This window comes from Megalobrama amblycephala, linkage group LG24 (genome assembly GCF_018812025.1).
Source record: "Megalobrama amblycephala isolate DHTTF-2021 linkage group LG24, ASM1881202v1, whole genome shotgun sequence".
Lineage (NCBI taxonomy): Eukaryota > Metazoa > Chordata > Actinopteri > Cypriniformes > Xenocyprididae > Megalobrama > Megalobrama amblycephala.
The window spans coordinates 16,286,144-16,303,305 of NC_063067.1; the positions used below are offsets into that span (position 1 = coordinate 16,286,144).

At 37.7% G+C, this 17,162-nt stretch overlaps 2 protein-coding genes across 3 annotated transcripts in view; one reads left to right on the forward strand and one right to left on the reverse strand.

Annotated features, from left to right (window-relative positions):
• Positions 1 to 6,587: 6,587 nt before the first annotated feature.
• On the reverse strand, positions 6,588 to 16,787 carry tbx18 (T-box transcription factor 18). Its single transcript, XM_048178485.1, is given in 9 exon segments — positions 6,588 to 8,685; positions 9,807 to 9,901; positions 11,311 to 11,375; positions 12,440 to 12,537; positions 12,540 to 12,606; positions 13,343 to 13,514; positions 14,027 to 14,128; positions 14,831 to 15,005; positions 15,909 to 16,787. Coding segments are annotated over 9 exon segments (1,665 nt in total). The 5' UTR covers positions 16,138 to 16,787; the 3' UTR covers positions 6,588 to 8,023.
• Positions 13,395 to 17,162, forward strand: part of LOC125260235 (hormonally up-regulated neu tumor-associated kinase homolog) — a 58,717-nt gene continuing 54,949 nt past the window's right edge. The window contains exons 1-2 of one of the 2 annotated variants that reach the window (XM_048178483.1): positions 13,432 to 13,533; positions 13,792 to 13,896. The gene's annotated coding sequence lies outside the window, so the exon portion shown is untranslated. Of the gene's footprint in view, positions 13,897 to 17,162 lie in introns of both variants that reach the window. The other variant, XM_048178484.1, reaches the window with a different exon arrangement.

Consider the following 17,162-nt stretch of genomic DNA (forward strand, 5'->3'; position numbering starts at 1 on the left):
AAAGTCACGTGAACTATTGAAATTTCTAAACACTTATGATGTAACGAAGCCTCGTTTACTCTGATTTTGGCGCTCTGAACCACTGATTTGAAACAAAAGATTTGTAAAGCTTAATGAAGCAGTGTTTTGAAATCGCCCATCACTAGATATTGTTGAATAAAGTCACTATTTTGTTTTGTTTTTTTGGCTCACAAAAAGTATTCTCGTCACTTTATAATATTAAGGTTGAACCACTGTAGTCACATGAACTGTTTTAAATATGTTTTTAGTACCTTTCTGGGCATTGAAAAAGGAAATGATCTTGCTGGCAATGCAGACCTCACTGAGCCATCGGATTTTATCAAAAATATCTGAATTTGTGTTCCGAAAATGAACGAAGGACGTTACGGGTGTTGAACGACATGAGCGTGAGTAATTAATGACTGAATTTTAATTTTTGGGTGAACTAACCCTTTAAAACTGACATATTTAAATCTTTTTTCCTTGGATAAAAAAGTCTTCATGCCTTAAAAAAGCTTGAATGTAACTCTACACCCTTGCCTCATTTAGTATATGCAGTTCTACGAATATGCAAATTAGACCCGCCTCCACTCACTTATGAATTTGCACATGTTTTTTCTTAAAGGTGCCATCGAACGTTTTTTTTTACAAGATGTAATATAAGTCTAAGGTGTCCCCTGAATGTGTCTGTGAAGTTTCAGCTCAAAATACCCCATGGATTTTTTTTAATTCATTTTTTTAACTGCCTATTTTGGGGCATCATTAACTATGCACCGATTCAGGCTGCGGCCCCTTTAAATCTCGCGCTCCCCGCCCACGGAGCTCGCGCTTGCCTTAAACAGTGCATAAACAAAGTTCACACAGCTAATATAACCCTCAAAATTGATCTTTATAAAGTGTTCGTCATGCATACTGCATGCATGCGTCAGATTATGTGAGTATAGTATTTATTTGGATGTTTACATTTGATTCTGAATGAGTTTGAGGTTTTGCTCCGTGGCTAAAGCTAAACATTACACACTGTTGGAGGGATTTATAAAGAATGAAGGTGTGTTTATGAATTATACAGACTGCAAGTGTTTAATAATGAAAATAGCGACGGCTCTTGTCTCCGTGAATACAGTAATAAACGGTGATAACTTTAACCACATTTAACAGTACATTAGCAACATGCTAACGAAACATTTAGAAAGACAGTTTACAAATATCACTACAAATATCATGTAATCATGGATCATGTCAGTTATTATTGCTTCATCTGCCATTTTTCGCTATTGTTCTTGCTTGCTTACCTAGTCTGATGATTCAGCTGTGCACAGATCCAGATGTCCTGCCCTTGTCTAATGCTTTGAACATGGGCTGGCATATGCAAATATTGGGGGCGTACATATTAATGATCGACTGTTACGTAACAGTCGGTGTTATGTTGTCCTGTTGTTCGGAGGTCTTTTAAACAAATGAGATTTATATAAGAAGGAGGAAACAATGGTGTTTGAGACTCACTGTATGTCATTTCCATGTACTGAACTCTTGTTATTTAACTATGCCAATATAAATTCAATTTTTAATTCTAGGGCACCTTTAAAGCATATTAAAAACACCACATAGACATATGAAACAACATTAAAAGTTTGATTTTCACCACAGGGGGACTTTAAATATACTAATATTTATAATATACCAGGATCATATTGGTTATTGCCTGAAATTCGTGATTTTATGTTTGTTTGTTTTTTTTCTTCCAGCATATCAGTAGATTATAGTAGATATATATATATATTAGCTGATATTGGATATTTAATCTTTTAATGGCCTTGGACTTTCTACTGCACCAAAATAAATGAAAACTAGACTGCGCAGGTATGAAAAATGAAGTCGAATTAAAGAAATGTTGCACAAATGTAGCGCAAAGAATTGTGACACATTGTTATTAGGCTATATATACAGGCGTATTTAAATCTAAACCATCCTAAATTTTAAGTCACAATATTACAACCTCATAACAGTCTCAGAAGTGTAAAATAACAAAAGCATATAACTTTCATACCATGTGTTTGCTTGTCGTTTATGAGTGTGTGATAGTGCTAGTGTATGATGAGAGCTGACTGGAGCGTCACTCCGGAAAGGGCTGAGCTGACCTTAGCTATGATTTGCATTTCAGTTGTGATTTATCCAAGCCACAGATCGTTTAGACCCCTGGCAAGATACAGAGAAGACGTTTATAGAAGAGATCAGTTTCTCGGACACACACACACATACAAACAGAGTTTCACAGAATGAGGAAGTCTTCCGTAATAGATTTTCTTGGTTATATTAGAGGAGAATATGGCCATAGATCGACATTCATCATGGCAAAATATAAGGCTCTGAAAACAGGGTTGAACTATAACCATTAATCAGATGAATGGTAGGATTTGATGACAAAGATTAAATGAGTGTAAGAGACACCAGTCAGCTTCAGATTACTGCAACTGTCATCAAATACCCCCCAGGCCATTAACGGGTCACGCAGACCCTCTCGCCCCCCCACACACACATATCAGCGCCACCAGCACAGCTCGACCCTGCACACCACAGGTGCTCTTCCTGGAACACCCATGAACGGCAGTGGACATACACACACACACACACACACACACACTGTCCACTTGTCCTTTTACACTTGCTGGAAATTCTTCCATGTGAGTGAAATGTCCTGCACACAGAAGGGCTTGACACACTCCCTTTGACTGCCTCATCTAAAGGCTATTTCTGACAAAGGAGTATGTTATTTATGTTTGTGAACCTTAAGAATAGTGAAAATACAGGTGAAATTGTAGTTTAGATGTCTTGGTAATAGTTTATAATAAGGATTCATTAGTTAATATTAGTTAACTACATTAGTTAACATGAGCTAATAATGAACTGCACTTCAAATATTGGTTAGTTCATGTTAGTTAATATGTTAAAGGGTTAGTTCACCCAAAAATTAAAATTCTGTCATTTATTACTTACCCTCATGCCGTTCCACACCCGTAAGACCTTCGTTAATCTTCAGAACACAAATTAAGATATTACTGTAGTTCAAATCCGATGTCTCTGTGAGGCCTCCATAGGGAGCAATGGACACTTCCTCTCTCAAGATCCATAAAGGTACTAAAAACATATTTAAATCGGTTCATGTGAGTACAGTGGTTCAATATTAATATTATAAAGCGACGAGAATATTTTTGGAGCGCCAAAAAAACAAAATAACGACTTATTTAGTGATGGCCGATTTCAAAACACTGCTTCATGAAGATTCGGAGCACTAATGAATCAGTGTATCGAATCATGATTCGGATCGTGTGTCAAACTGCCAAACTGTGGAAATCACGTGACTTTGGCGCTCCGAACAGTTGATTCGATACACTGATTCATCTGTGCTCCGATGCTTCCTGAAGCAGTGTTTTGAAATCGGTCATCACTAAATAAGTCGTTATTTTGTTTTTTTGGTGCTCCAAAAATATTCTCGTCGCTTTATAATATTAATATTGAACCACTGTACTCACATGAACTGATTTAAATATGTTTTTAGTACCTTTATGGATCTTGAGAGAGGAAGTGTCATTGCTCCCTATGGAGGCCTCACTGAGTCATCGGATTTCAACTAAAATATCTTAATTTGTGTTCCGAAGATTAACGAAGGTGTGGAACGGCATGAGGGTGAGTAATAAATGACAGAATTTTCATTTTTGGGTGAACTAACCCTTTAACTAATGTTAACAAATGAAACCTTATTGTAATGTGTTACCGATTTCTTGAAATATAAATAATAAATCCCTAAATTATGTATTCACAAAATTTACTTTAAATAGGGTTATATTGTGCAACATGGGACATTAAATCACAATATTATGACCATAAACATTAATTAATGCATTTGCGATTAAATTAAAGGGTTAGTTCACCCAAAAAAGACATTTCTGTCATTAATTACGTTCCACACCCGTAAAACCTTCGTTCATCTTCGGAACACAAATTAAGATATTTTTGATAAAATACGGTGGTTCAGTGAGGCCTGCATTGACAGCAAGATAATTAAAACTTTCAGATGCACAGAAAGGTACTAAAGACTTTATTCAACAATATCAAGTGATGGGCGATTTTAAAACACTGCTTCATGAAGCTTCGAAGCTTTACAAATCTTTTGTTTCGAATCAGTGGTTCGGACCGCGAAAGTCACATAATTTCAGTAAACGAGGCTTCGTTATGTCATAAGTGTTTAGACATTTCAATGGTTTACCACTGGGGGTCACTTTGGTAGTTTGATACACGCTCCGAACCACTGATTCGAAACAAAAGATTCGTAAAGCTTTGCAGCTTCATGGAGCAGTGTTTTGAAATCACCCATCACTAGATATTGTTGAATAAAGTCGTTATTTAGTTTTTTTGGAACACAAAAGGTATTCTAGTCGCTTCATAACATTAAGGTTGAACCACTGTAGTCACATGAACTGTTTTAAATGTGTTTTTAGTAGCTTTCTGGGCATCTGAAAGTGTTAATTATCTTGCTGGCAATAGAGCCCTCACTGAGCAATCAAATTTTATCAAAAATATCTTAATTTGTGTTCTGAAGATGATCGAACAGGTATGAGTAATTAATGACAGAATTTTCATTTTTGGGTGAACTAACCCTTTAAATGACCACTGGTATTGAGAACTGGTGTACAAAATTCCTAATAGTTGTCTCAAAGTTTAAAAACAATTGGACAGCAGAAAAGTATAAAGTAACCAAGAAAAAATAATTTATATAAAAATGAATTTTATCTGTTCCCGCTTTGTTGTTTCAACAAACTTTTTTTGAGGATTTGATAGAAAAAAAGAAAAGAAAACTTTCTCTAGGTTAATGGGCACTTAGCTGTTTTCACGGGAAAATGTAACTATATTATGAGGTGGTGATTTCATATGAATTCATACAATGTGAATCGTACAAAAACGTATGATTTCTAGAAAAAAGTAAGCATGAAGGTCCACCTTAGTCACTGGAGCGTAAACAGATCGTACGAAAACATACAAATGAGCCATTTCATAGCCATTGATTTGCTAAAACATAAAATTACGAATTGCCATGAGATTGTGTTGGTTTTATGATTAGTCACGAGTGCTTGACCATAACATAGAGCGAATGACATGAATTTCTATAATATCATCTAGTATCCAGCGTTTGTATTACTCATATGCAATGCAGAACACGAGGCTCCTCGCTAAAGTGAACTAGCGTGCTATTAGTGGGTATTGAAGTTGAATGTCAGAGTGTTTGGTAATGTACCAGGAGACACACAGATGAATATATGAAACAGTGCATGGTTACGTAATGTGGCCCGGGTTGCACTGATGGAAATAAGGCTTGCTTTCTTCCCAAACCATAATGGACGTATGAGGAGCTGTTAAAAAAGAATGAATTATTCATGATTTGTGCGAACGGTCGAATATAATGTTCCGCCCTTTCTAAGTTGTTTTGGGGTCTTAATGACTTCAGGTCTGATGTAACTTTCTGTACTTAGAATGTTGAACAGATGTAAATGTGCAACGATTGCACAATCAATATAAATGCTGGAGAAGTCCATAACTGATGTCTGTATGACCTGTGAGACAAACTCAGGAGTGTGAAAATGTAACACTGTGTTGGCCGTGTGTAGAGACGATGATGCCAGGCACAGAGGGGCCGAAACATGATCCCGTATGCCAACACACTGACATGAAAAGAGAGCCCTGGCAGAATGGTGGTGACCAGTACCACAAGGCATGTTAGCCAGTGAATCTAAAAAGCATATGTAGTTGAGTTATATTACACTTTACTGCTGGATATGAAAATCATTATGGGCAAAAATAAACAGGCTTTTGTAATTTAGTTCTCATTTGCTTATTTAAGTCATTACTGCCATTTAAGTTGACTGATAATGGATGAAAGGAATATTATATATGTGTGTGTGTATGTATATATATACGTTATGAATAAATTAGTCCATTATTGAGTCCATTTAAAATGTACACCTTATAATTTAAGTATACATTTTACACACACTGCTCTTTACTGGCCTCGGAGTGTTAATGTCCTAAGGTTTACTGATAATGAGCCAGTAATGTGAGGTGTGTGAGTGTGTGTGCACAAGGATATTGGTGTATGGGGGGTGGTGGGGGGGTGCTGTCACCTGTTAGTGAGATACAGCAAGCCAACCATTCCTCTGTTCTAAAATAAAAAAGCACCCAACAACCTTCTCTCTCTCTGCATATGCTGTTTGTCTGTCATCTTCAGTCCAAAACAGGTGTCTCACTGGTTCTGGTTCTGAAAACGGACCCGATTTTAGTGCTGTTTGAGTATTTTCAAAGTAAAAAAAATAGGCAAAGTTCACACACTACCTGTTTCAAGTCCCCTAATTTGTTTTTATGTTTGCAGTACACAAAGGTGTTAAAAGTTAGAAGCCTTCAGAAGGTCTTGCATAACCTGCTTTAGATGAACACACACTCTTACCTGAAACCTAAGTACATGAAGATGATGTGCGTAATGTCACACTCATTTACCGATTCGCACAAACAGAAACCTTTTGATGTATGATTTCTCGGGGACAAAAGCGCAAACACTTTGTTTTTCTCATTTCACATTTAATTGTTTAAACTGTAAGGTTGCAAGTTCAAACTTTATGTCTTTCATGCGCGTGAATGCATTCTGTTTGCGTGTGTGTGCCTCTCTAGGAGCCCCTGGTGGTATTTTTCATTTGTTAGGCATTCAGAACCTTTGCCTGACCCCAAGAGAAGCATCTGATGCTGAAACACATGCATAAACTCCTCGATTATCCTTTGCCATATGGATATATATTTTATTTGGCTCAAAGGGTTTTCTAATTATCAGGCCAACAAGAGTCAAACATGGAGGAAGTGTCAATTGTGGCCATTCTGGCAAAAAAGCCTGAATATTAAAATGCAAGTATTTAAAATTGCCATAAGTGCAAGTGAAATTTGTACACAGTATCAATAATATTCATATTCTCCATATTTGTGAAAAATTACATTTAATAAGTAATTAGCAAAAGCTAACATGTCAGCAAAGGAAAAGCGTTCATTTCAGTCTTGGATTCAGAGTGAGACAGCTGACCTGGAATCAGCATGTATCTCATGGCAGGACTATAATCCTTCTGAAGAATGCCAATGGTTGTATTTATAAAGTGTGAGAATTATCATCTCAGATCAGATGTCATTCGGCCCTGTCTGTTCCAAGACTCAGACAGCGGCGCTGATCCAGACAAAAACCCTTCGACTTGGAGAGAATTTGTAAACACAAGCCCACATTTAGTTTTTTCTTGTCCAGTTTCAGATTAAACCACATTATCTGCCATAAATGCTGATCGGATGTCCTCAAAACCTCAGTTACCTGATTGTCACCTAGCAAATCATGTAGTTAAAAATTCAAGTCATCAAAGCTAGTTTCATACTTCTTTGTGACATCACTTCCTGTCTTTTTTTCAGTCTGCTCACTCTTAAGTGCCAAACTCTGTTTTATTGTCCATAAGATGCTGAGTCCAGCCTCACAAAAGTCATCTGTTAAAGTCCTCACACTCCTAGCAGCAGTTCAGGGGTCTCATTGAACCTTGATGAGATCCGATGGCTGATGTCCTTTCATTCCGTGAAACTGAGCAGGATTGTGCGCAAGAGTGTCTGTAAAGTGTTTTCTAGGTTTCCCGCGTGATTCTTCAGGCATTTCCATACCCTGGTGTCCAATAAGGGTCTGTGCTGCTTCATCAGAATGATTTTAACGATATAAAGTCTTTTAAAAATATCCTCAATGTGATCTTCAGCTGTCATTTTCACAAAACATAAATGATATTGCAGATTGCTCTCAGTTCTTTACATTGTGTACATCTGTTTCTTTTGCTCATCATAGCAGTATATCCCTCTCTCAACTCTTCCGACGGATTATAAATTATGCATGTGACTAGTCCCAAAAACTGGTTTATACTCAAAGAAAGCTGAGTTTTGAAGTCCGTCAAAGTTTTTGGGTCACAGGTCAAGCCATGTGGGCTGTCACCTGGGAGGTGGAGCTTGTCAGCCCCAAAGTCCGTGAGTCAAAAAGGTTCTGTTGACTACTACTGAGCATGTGCAGACCGTCCACAGAGGATAGAACCTGCCTGTCCGTCAGCGTCCCACTAGGGGAGGAGCCAAGGAATGAACTTTGCGTGGCGGCCGCCTTTTCAGGGCTGGTGGCCAAGCGGGGAGAAGTGGAGAAGTTGTAACCATAGAGACCATACGGGCTGTGCAGGCGGAACCCATTATAGGATCCCTGTGTGCTCTGGTTGGTGGAAAATGCATTATGGGTATGGCCGGGCATTAGGTACTGCAGCTGGGAGGTTGTGCTTGGCATGCTGTGGATCTGGATCGGCAGGCCAGTCTGTGCGCATGAGAACGCTTCACCTTCGGTCCCGCTCACATACGTGGAGCTCCGAGTAGTGGAAAACGCATCTGCTGCGGGGCTGGCCAGTCGACTGTAGGAGTCTGCGGAGAGGGGAGGGGCGTAGCGGTGGAGTGGGTGGCTTGTTCGACTGCAGGTGGAGTAATCGCACACTGGCCCCGCCCCGGAACCCAGGTGGAATGTAGGGGAAGAGCAGGAGGACGAGGACAGCAGATGTGTGTGTGCTGAAGAACCAACAACACCGTGAGAACCAGCTGCACCTGAGCAGTCATAATGACACATCATAAATATAACATGTACACATAAAATATATATAAAATAAATATATTGTATTCACAATACAGAGATCTAAAGTAAACATGAAATCGATTTAGTCTTAAAGGGTTAGTTCACCCAAAAATTTGTCATTAATTACTCACGTGAGACCTTTTCATTCATCTTCGGAACAAAAATTAAGATATTTTTGATTCAATTTGTGAGTTTTCTGGCCTCCGATATACTTTATAACAGTTAATACCACTTTCAAGGCCCAGAAAGGTACTATAAAATAGTCCATTTGACTACAGTGGTTCGACCTTAATGTTATGAAGTGATGAGAGTACTTTTTGCACGCAAAAACAAACAAAAATAATAACTATAAATAATAAACAATTTCTTCTCTTCCATGTCAGTCTCCTACGCTGTTGATGTAGCAAACACCACAAGAGGCCAGAAAGCTCATGGATTTCATCAAAAATATCTTAATTTGTGTTCCGAAGATGAATGAAGGTTTGGAACGACATGAGGGTGAGTAATTTATGTTCATTTTTTGTGTGAACTAACCCTTTAATTTATTAAAAAAATTATTTTATTTAATTTCTTAATTCATTTTTCTGGTCTTCATGTGTACCATGGTTGTGCAAAAATCATATTTAAAGAATTGGCTCATTTTTAAATCACAAGATGACTTCACGATTCATCTAGTTATCTGTTTGGTTAAAATTTTTGTTATTGTATATTAATTTCTTTGAATTCTTTAATTTTGCTTCCAAGCATTCAAATTCAAGTTTCAATTCTCAATTATTTATTTAAATCAAATTCAGGAATTGAATATGAAAAAATCTATTATTTATTTATCTTCATGCTATTCCAAACAAAATTGGACCCCATTGACTTTCATTGCATCATCAATTTTTTTTTTCAAAATATTCTCTCTTTTTTTTTGTTCCACAGAATAAAGTCATATATATTTGAAATGACATGATGTTAAGTATATTTAAAAAAAAAAAAAAAACACTGATATTCCAATTTTAAAAACGTTGTCTTATTTATGTAATTATTTACAGAAACATATTGTGCAATGATAAATGTGACAGAGAAAACACACACACACACGTGGTACCTTGTTTAGTGATTCCAGGGATGTCCTCAAATGTCAGAGTTCTCAGAGAGGGCCGCCAGAACGCATACGACTCAACCAGAGCCTCTAGTCCCATCCTACAACACACGAGCATTCTGATCAATAAACATGTACTATCTAAAGATATACGAACACACAATATGCCTACAAATACAAAGGCAAGACTGATTGAGTAAAGCTCTCATCCCACTTAACAGAAAATGATTTGGCTAACCTTTCCAACAATGCGTTCAATCCTGCCAGCCATCTTAGTGCTAGGCCCTTTCCTTATCAGTATGTATTTGGGCAGTAAAGCAGAGCAGGTAATGAAGAACATAAAGTGTGTGTGTTGGTGTGTGTGTGTGTGCGACAGCAAGGCTATAATTATTTTCACATAGCTTTATCGGTGGGATCAGACATAGAGTGCAGGAAGCCATAGTTAAAGCTTTACGAGGAGAGAGAAAGAAAAAGAGAGAGGGGTGGAGGGGTATTTTCTTGCTTTTTCTGGAAGTAATGGTGGTGTTCGGTGCGCCTTGTTAGCGTGGACGTTACCCCACCCCCTCCGCAGTACCACTCAGGCGATAATTCACACAAGATGCCTCAACTTGTTTCGGCCCCAGTTTTATCAGTCACACCACTTGAGCTATCAAGTGGCCGAGTTTGTTTAGCAAACTGCTTAACTTTTCCTGTAACACTGAGCCACGGGGCTCGGTCTAAGTGCTCTGCGAGACCTCGCAGAGGGACGGAGGAAAACTGGATGTATGTGGTCTGCTGCGATTCAGAGGGGTGTTAAAATCACTCTCGTTTAAAAATAATGAGCAGAGTTAAACTTCCCCGCTGAGCTTTCAAATCAGCGTCGTGCAAGCTTTATTTCTGCACAGCCTCCATTTCCTGTTTGCACGTTTATTATTTATTTCTCTTGTGTAATGTGAAGATGGAGATTATTTTTATTGTGCTGTGTATTTTCATTTATACATTTGTTTTTGTACATGGAATAATGGCTTTTAATGTGACTTTTTATGTTTATTTTGTCTGGGCCTCGCTGGAATCTTGTGGTAGTTTCAGTCTGGCTAAAATAAGGCTTTTCCCTTCGGATCTGATAATCCTTTAATATGGTTTGATAGTTCTGAAATAACTTTACACTGATGTCAGAAGAGAAAGAGAGTGTGAAGTTGAACAAAAACCTTTTTGTTGCCCAAAGAAAAATGTAATGAAGTGTCATTTCTGTACTGCCCCACAAAAAGGTAAAAGAAGAAACTACACATTTGGTCAAAAGTTAGATATTGGGGCTCTCAGACTATGATCTATTCGGTGACATATGGGTTTGACTCAACTGCGATCAATAAAATTTAATGAAAACCTTGGAAGCCCCATTTCTCAGTTCCAGTATTGGTGCAGTTACTGCTTTTTAAAATGTACAATGCCATCGACTCAAAATCAGGCAAAGCCTTTGGCATTCCAGAGCTAAGCAAAGATCTGTACATATACAGTAATTGAATATATTTACCTATTTCTTCCTGAGTCTCTGAATCCTTTTGCAAATGGATTCCTGTCGATCTTCAGTCTTGTTATCTGTAAAAGATCCACACACAAAACACATTCTCTTTACTGACCCAAAGCCTGTAATGTCAAATTCCCTGACCTAGCACCAGTGACCCTCATCCCACAATGCAATGTGTGTGGGTTTATTTTATAAGCTTTTTCTTCCGTATGTGTGTGTGAGAGAGCATGTGTTGTTTTTATAAGCTCAGACAAATGGATGACATAATTTCTAAAACTTGGCAGTTAACATGAAAATGATGATAAGATTTCAAGCTCTAACTTATCTAAAACATGCTCTGGTATTAATCTGCTATAGCAAATGAAAACAAATAAATTTCATCAAACAATATATAAAATAACAATTTCTAAATTGTTAGAAATTCATCAATATTTTGCTTCTGAACTGTTGGCAAAAGAAAGTCAATACATATGCCAAAATAAATGTGCTCTTTATAAATAAATTTGCCCTTTATGAGGTGCTGCGTATTCTTTCAGTCTCATAGAGGCTTTGATCTATGAATGTAGAGTCCAACTTTAAACGATTTTATATAATTATTTCAATAATATATCTAAATTCCAGTGTAACCTAAATAAGAGTGTTCTGCAAGTTTATTATAAAAATAAAACATATTAAAAAGTATTTTATTTTTCACAACAGAACAGCTCTGCTTTATACATTTTCATAAAGGTTGGTATTGAGTCCAGACTATTCTAAAATAGGTTGAATTTTGCATATCTTGTATCCTAATAATATTATTTATATTGTTGATATACGTGCTTATGTTGTGCTTGCTTTTTTTTATCTGTTTTCTTTCTAAAGCAGTGATAAAGCCTGTGTACATTAACATTTTGTCTTGCTTGCTTGGACTTATTAAAAATAAATAAGCAAGGTTTGTTGCGGCAGGCATGGCTTTCCTACATGTTCATTTGTTTTATAAAAAATCAAGCCGTAATAATGTAATCCAATAAAAATAAAAGGTACTGAGCCCAACAAATTCCTCTTCATTTAATTTCAAGAAACAATCTGATCCTTATTTGAAGCTTCTGTGATGTGTAATCAAATTGTGCATAGGACAGTTATTGCCAGGAATTACCTGTTGGTTTTGGTATGCAGTCACCGTTGTGAAGACAGTTTCAGGGAAAGAGAATGCTTTGACACCGTCCCCAGTGGGAACTGCCTTAACGGGCGAAGTTCTTCACCACACTCCTTACGGATGACGTGGACACGGGGCTGGTACTTGTGCATGGAGTGCAGAATGATCTGGAAAACATTACATTGCGCATCAGTGTTTAGAGTGGGAAACGGAGGAATTACCAAAGCAGTTTTCTACCTCAATAAAAACACACATGCCTCCATTTTCAAAGGCCAAACGGCCCTTTAACTGCCTCGCCCTGGGGATGCTTTCAATTGAGTTTGTTTACAACCCTCCACATTACAACATGTTTAGACCTTTAAAATAATACAGCAAAACAAAATGCACACCGGGCGACAATGGCTAGCATGTGTGTAATGGGGTGCATGAAAAGAGTTGTCTAATTATAACATTTAATTTATTTCAGGATCACAGAGGGAAAATCTGAAGGTCTGCTCTGCTAACTAACTTATGAAGCCTTAATGTATTGACAGGTTTTCCTTAGAAGCCTAACATAGACAAGAATTATGCAGTTTTCCCTCATTCAAATATACAAAACATTCATACCTTTAGGGGTACAACAGCTTGTCGCTAGGGCAGTACCCTCAGAAGGACATTTGTGTGCCTTTTTACTCCAAAAAGGTACATATTAGTACCTTTTTGAGAAAAAGGTACACAAATTTCCTTTTAAAGGTAGGCCTACTGGCCCAGCGACAAGCTGTTGTACCCCTAAAGGTACCATTTTAAACCCTCTTTTTTTGTGTGTAGACAAGAATTATGCAGTTTTCCTCATTCAAATGTATAAAAACGAAACATTAAAATTCAGTAAATCACTCTTGGACACATAATAAGAGATTCTCTCACATGGCCTTGGTCGTCGAGCTCATTATTGGTCAGTTTGAGTTTGTCGAAGCTTATAACCTGCCGCATCCACGTCTCACCGGAAGCAGGCGAATCAGGATGGATGTAGACGCGCGGAGGGACAGGAGAGTCGGCGTTACCCGCTACCATCCACTTCGAGCTGTGGTAGACGTACCTTGGAATAGAAAAAAGGAGTCAGTGTCATTACTTAATGTGAATTTTAGACGGCTCGACTTTTAAAAGCAATGTCTGTCAGTAAAGTTTTAGACGAAATGTATTTGAGTTTCGTCGCGCGCAACGTAAATTTCTGGTGGTGACTCTAGCACTGTTAGCAAACCGTCTCCGACCTTAAAGACTCCATCCGCAATCTGTCTTTACAGCTGTACAAAATGTTCAGATACACAGAGCAACCCGCCATAAACTAACGCGTTATGAATTTGTTTTGACTGCAGTTGTCTCATGACCTTCAGGTCCACGAGGTCAAGCTCCCAAAAGGGCATCGCAAAAGGCCGGACTGAACAAGTCAACAAAGTCCCGGAGTGCCATTTGTGGAGACGGTTAGTTCAAAATGCTCAATATTATGTTTTGCACATTTTAGACTGTTTCTATCATTTGTCAGAATCAATAGCCTACAGCAGGCTGTCCTGCAGCGGCCAGTTGGGAAGACAGCTTCCGTAAATTGCTCACCTGTACCGTTTGTTGTCGACAGGAACAATATCCATCGCAATATAATACTGTTGATGAGGATCCAGTCCCGCAATCTTAACCCTCATCGCGGGAAACATTCGCCTGGGATAAAATGACATTTCATATTAATATTTTCATAAGGACTACATAATATTGAGGCAATCCAGAACTGCAAAAGAAAAAAATTCCCAGAGTTTCTACCTTTATGTGCAGGCATCATTTTTCTATATAAAACAGCCAGTTTACGTCAAATCGCCTACGTTTTCCCAAATAGCCTATATATTTTTTAGAGTTAAGTCAGGTAATTTAAATAAATTGTCAGGCTAAATAAATACTACACATAAAAGTAGCTGTAATGTACAAAAGCAGGCTTAATATAATATAAAATTCATCAAATGTCGGGAAAAAAAATTAAATATAGTATTAAATATCTGGCATTTTCGTCCAAATCGCTAGTTTAATTCAGTATTTAATTCCCAAAGTCCATATCTGAAAGTAACCACATTTACCATCCCTCAAAAGAGACTGTGGATATTTCAGCAATTTAATTCAGACTTTGGTAAATGCGTTTTGGATTAAGAATTCATGTTTGGTTGCATTAAAAATAAAAACAAACGAGTCATAAAGAAATTAAATAAAATAAAGAAATTAAAACGAGTCATATATAGCGTATTTTACTATATAAAAGAAATTAGTGTCTTTATGTTACCACTTTTTTTTCAAATGTAAATATTGAATATGGTGATTTTAGCCAATTATCATTAAATATTTTAACACTGAAAAGCGTGTTTTTGTGTGATGCACCTGCCGGCTTTGGTGATGATCATTTCGGTTCCTATCTCGTGGAAGCGCTTCCATAAGTCTGAGCCCTGCAAATCCACGCGCATCTCCTCTCCGGAGCTCGTGCCTGATTGCGCGAGGAGCTGCGCGCCCTGGGGTGCAGGCTGTGGGCTATCCAACAACACGTCCTCAGACTCCGCTGAGAAAGACAGAAAGAGTTGGTCTTAATGATTGCATATTGTAACAGTCTGCAGAACCCTTTTTATTTCAACTAGCCTTTTGTTATTGCAAAAACGAGTGATGAAGTGGCATGCAAAAGTGTTTTGCAATGATTTTCTGTATCGTACTGTCTGCCTGTATTTACAAACTATGTTTATAATTTTTAATTGAATGCTGTTAAATATTACAATGCAATTATAAGTAGCCTACATTTCCCCCATTTTTTGGTTTGACTCCATATCCGTTATGGAATTAAGAATTTAAGTCTAGAATTTGTGATGCATTATCGAGATCATATTTTATTCCAGCTCTATACCATTGTCAAAATATATTTTCTTTCTTTCTATCTTTCTTTCTTTCTTTCTTTTTTGTTGTTTTTGTTTTTGCAAGTAGGCCTATTTAGGCTTTCGTGATGGCAAGTTAATTTGATTTGTGTTTATGATTGTGGCCAAACTCATAAACACAGAATAGATTAGTCACTCTCTTAGTGCCCATATTTATGAGGCTCATAACTGTGTTATTTTGTGTTTCTATACTGTATTTTTCGTCTTTGTCACCCTGACTTCACTCAATTACACGTCTAAATTACAGAGGTGTATTTACTTAAGAATTTATTGATATTTTACAAGTTTTTCTTAGTGGAAGACTGTCTTCTTTAATGTAATTATTGGTTAGTATTTATTTAGCAGCCTATTATTATTTACAAAAAAAAAAATAAAATACAGGCTACAAACTAGATGAAATACAGAATAACATTGTCTATGACCGTGTTCCTTTTCATCCGAGATAATTACAAATATAGATTTAGACTACTTTATATTTGTGGTTTGTTTCGTGCGTAACTATTTCTGAGCTTTTTAGTTATTCAAGTAAGTCTACTTACGGGATTCGTCGCTTGCGCAGTCTATATCGCAACTCCTGGTGCTGGGACAAGTTCTCCTAGTCTGGGGTTGCGGACTTTCTGTCAGGCTCGACACCTCGTTTACCTCCTCAAAACAGTTTTCGTTGTCCTCCTCCAGCTTTCTTTTTTTCTCCGTGCCAATAAGCGCTTCTACCGAGAATGCGTGCGCTTTGAGGCTCATAGTACACGGTGACCGTCGTTTCTCAGCCATGGTTACAAACCTAGAAGACAGATTGGCCGAGGACGAGAAGTTCACCAGAAGTGCATTTGCAACAGCACTTAATCTAGCATTCCTTGAGTCAGAATAGTCCACTTCAGTAGCTAATTACCACGGGCGATGTGACAAAGACGCTGAAAACGAAGCGACAGACTATTTAAAACAGTCTCATCGGTCTGTCAACGCGCACAGACACCGAGGCAGTGGCCGGGATTCGTTAAAGTGCCAATAACCAGGGCAGAAGATGGGCTGGGCTGCCTCACGTCAATCACCGGCGCTCTCGGCCAATAGGCGCGCTGCGTTTCGGCCCCTCGTGCGGAACGTTCCGCCCATACGTGGTAAAGCGGCCTGGCTGAATGAATCATCTCTCACTCACTGAGCTCCAGTCATGCTCGCGGCATTGCGATCATTTTCACACTGCGGCTGCACATACTCCACATGCTTCCGCATTACCTCCTCACTAGCCCTCGTGAGCCAATCCTGTAGAATTATTACCAAATCTACGCCTGTATCTGCGCGTGAGGCCCAGTAATAAGACATGTCAAACTAACCTGACTTGAGACTTGCAGTATACAGTTTCTAAATACAAGTCCCCAAGAAGCACTCATTTTTACTACGAGACACAATTTCCTGGTACTATAAATAAGCCAAAAAAAGGAACTATTACTGTTAATTGTATACATTATTGAAAAAAATTGAAACGGCTGAATGCAAATTACGATACAATTTTTAAAAGAAAGATAATGTTTGCATTTATTGATATGCAACAATTTATAAATATAAATTAGACATTTTACAAGGCGATTATAAATAGCTTTTAGCTTTAAATAAGGCATTTGATCTTTAAATAAATATCGATAGTGTATGCTGTTTGTGTTTCTTGGTTTTACTATTGTTATTTAGCCTACTTAGGCTATACTGAATTCGAGAGGAAAAACTAGCCTATTTCAAATGGTTTCAAATAAGTTTTTTATTTTTTATTTATTTGCTCATGAACCAATTTTTCTTGCCTATTTTAG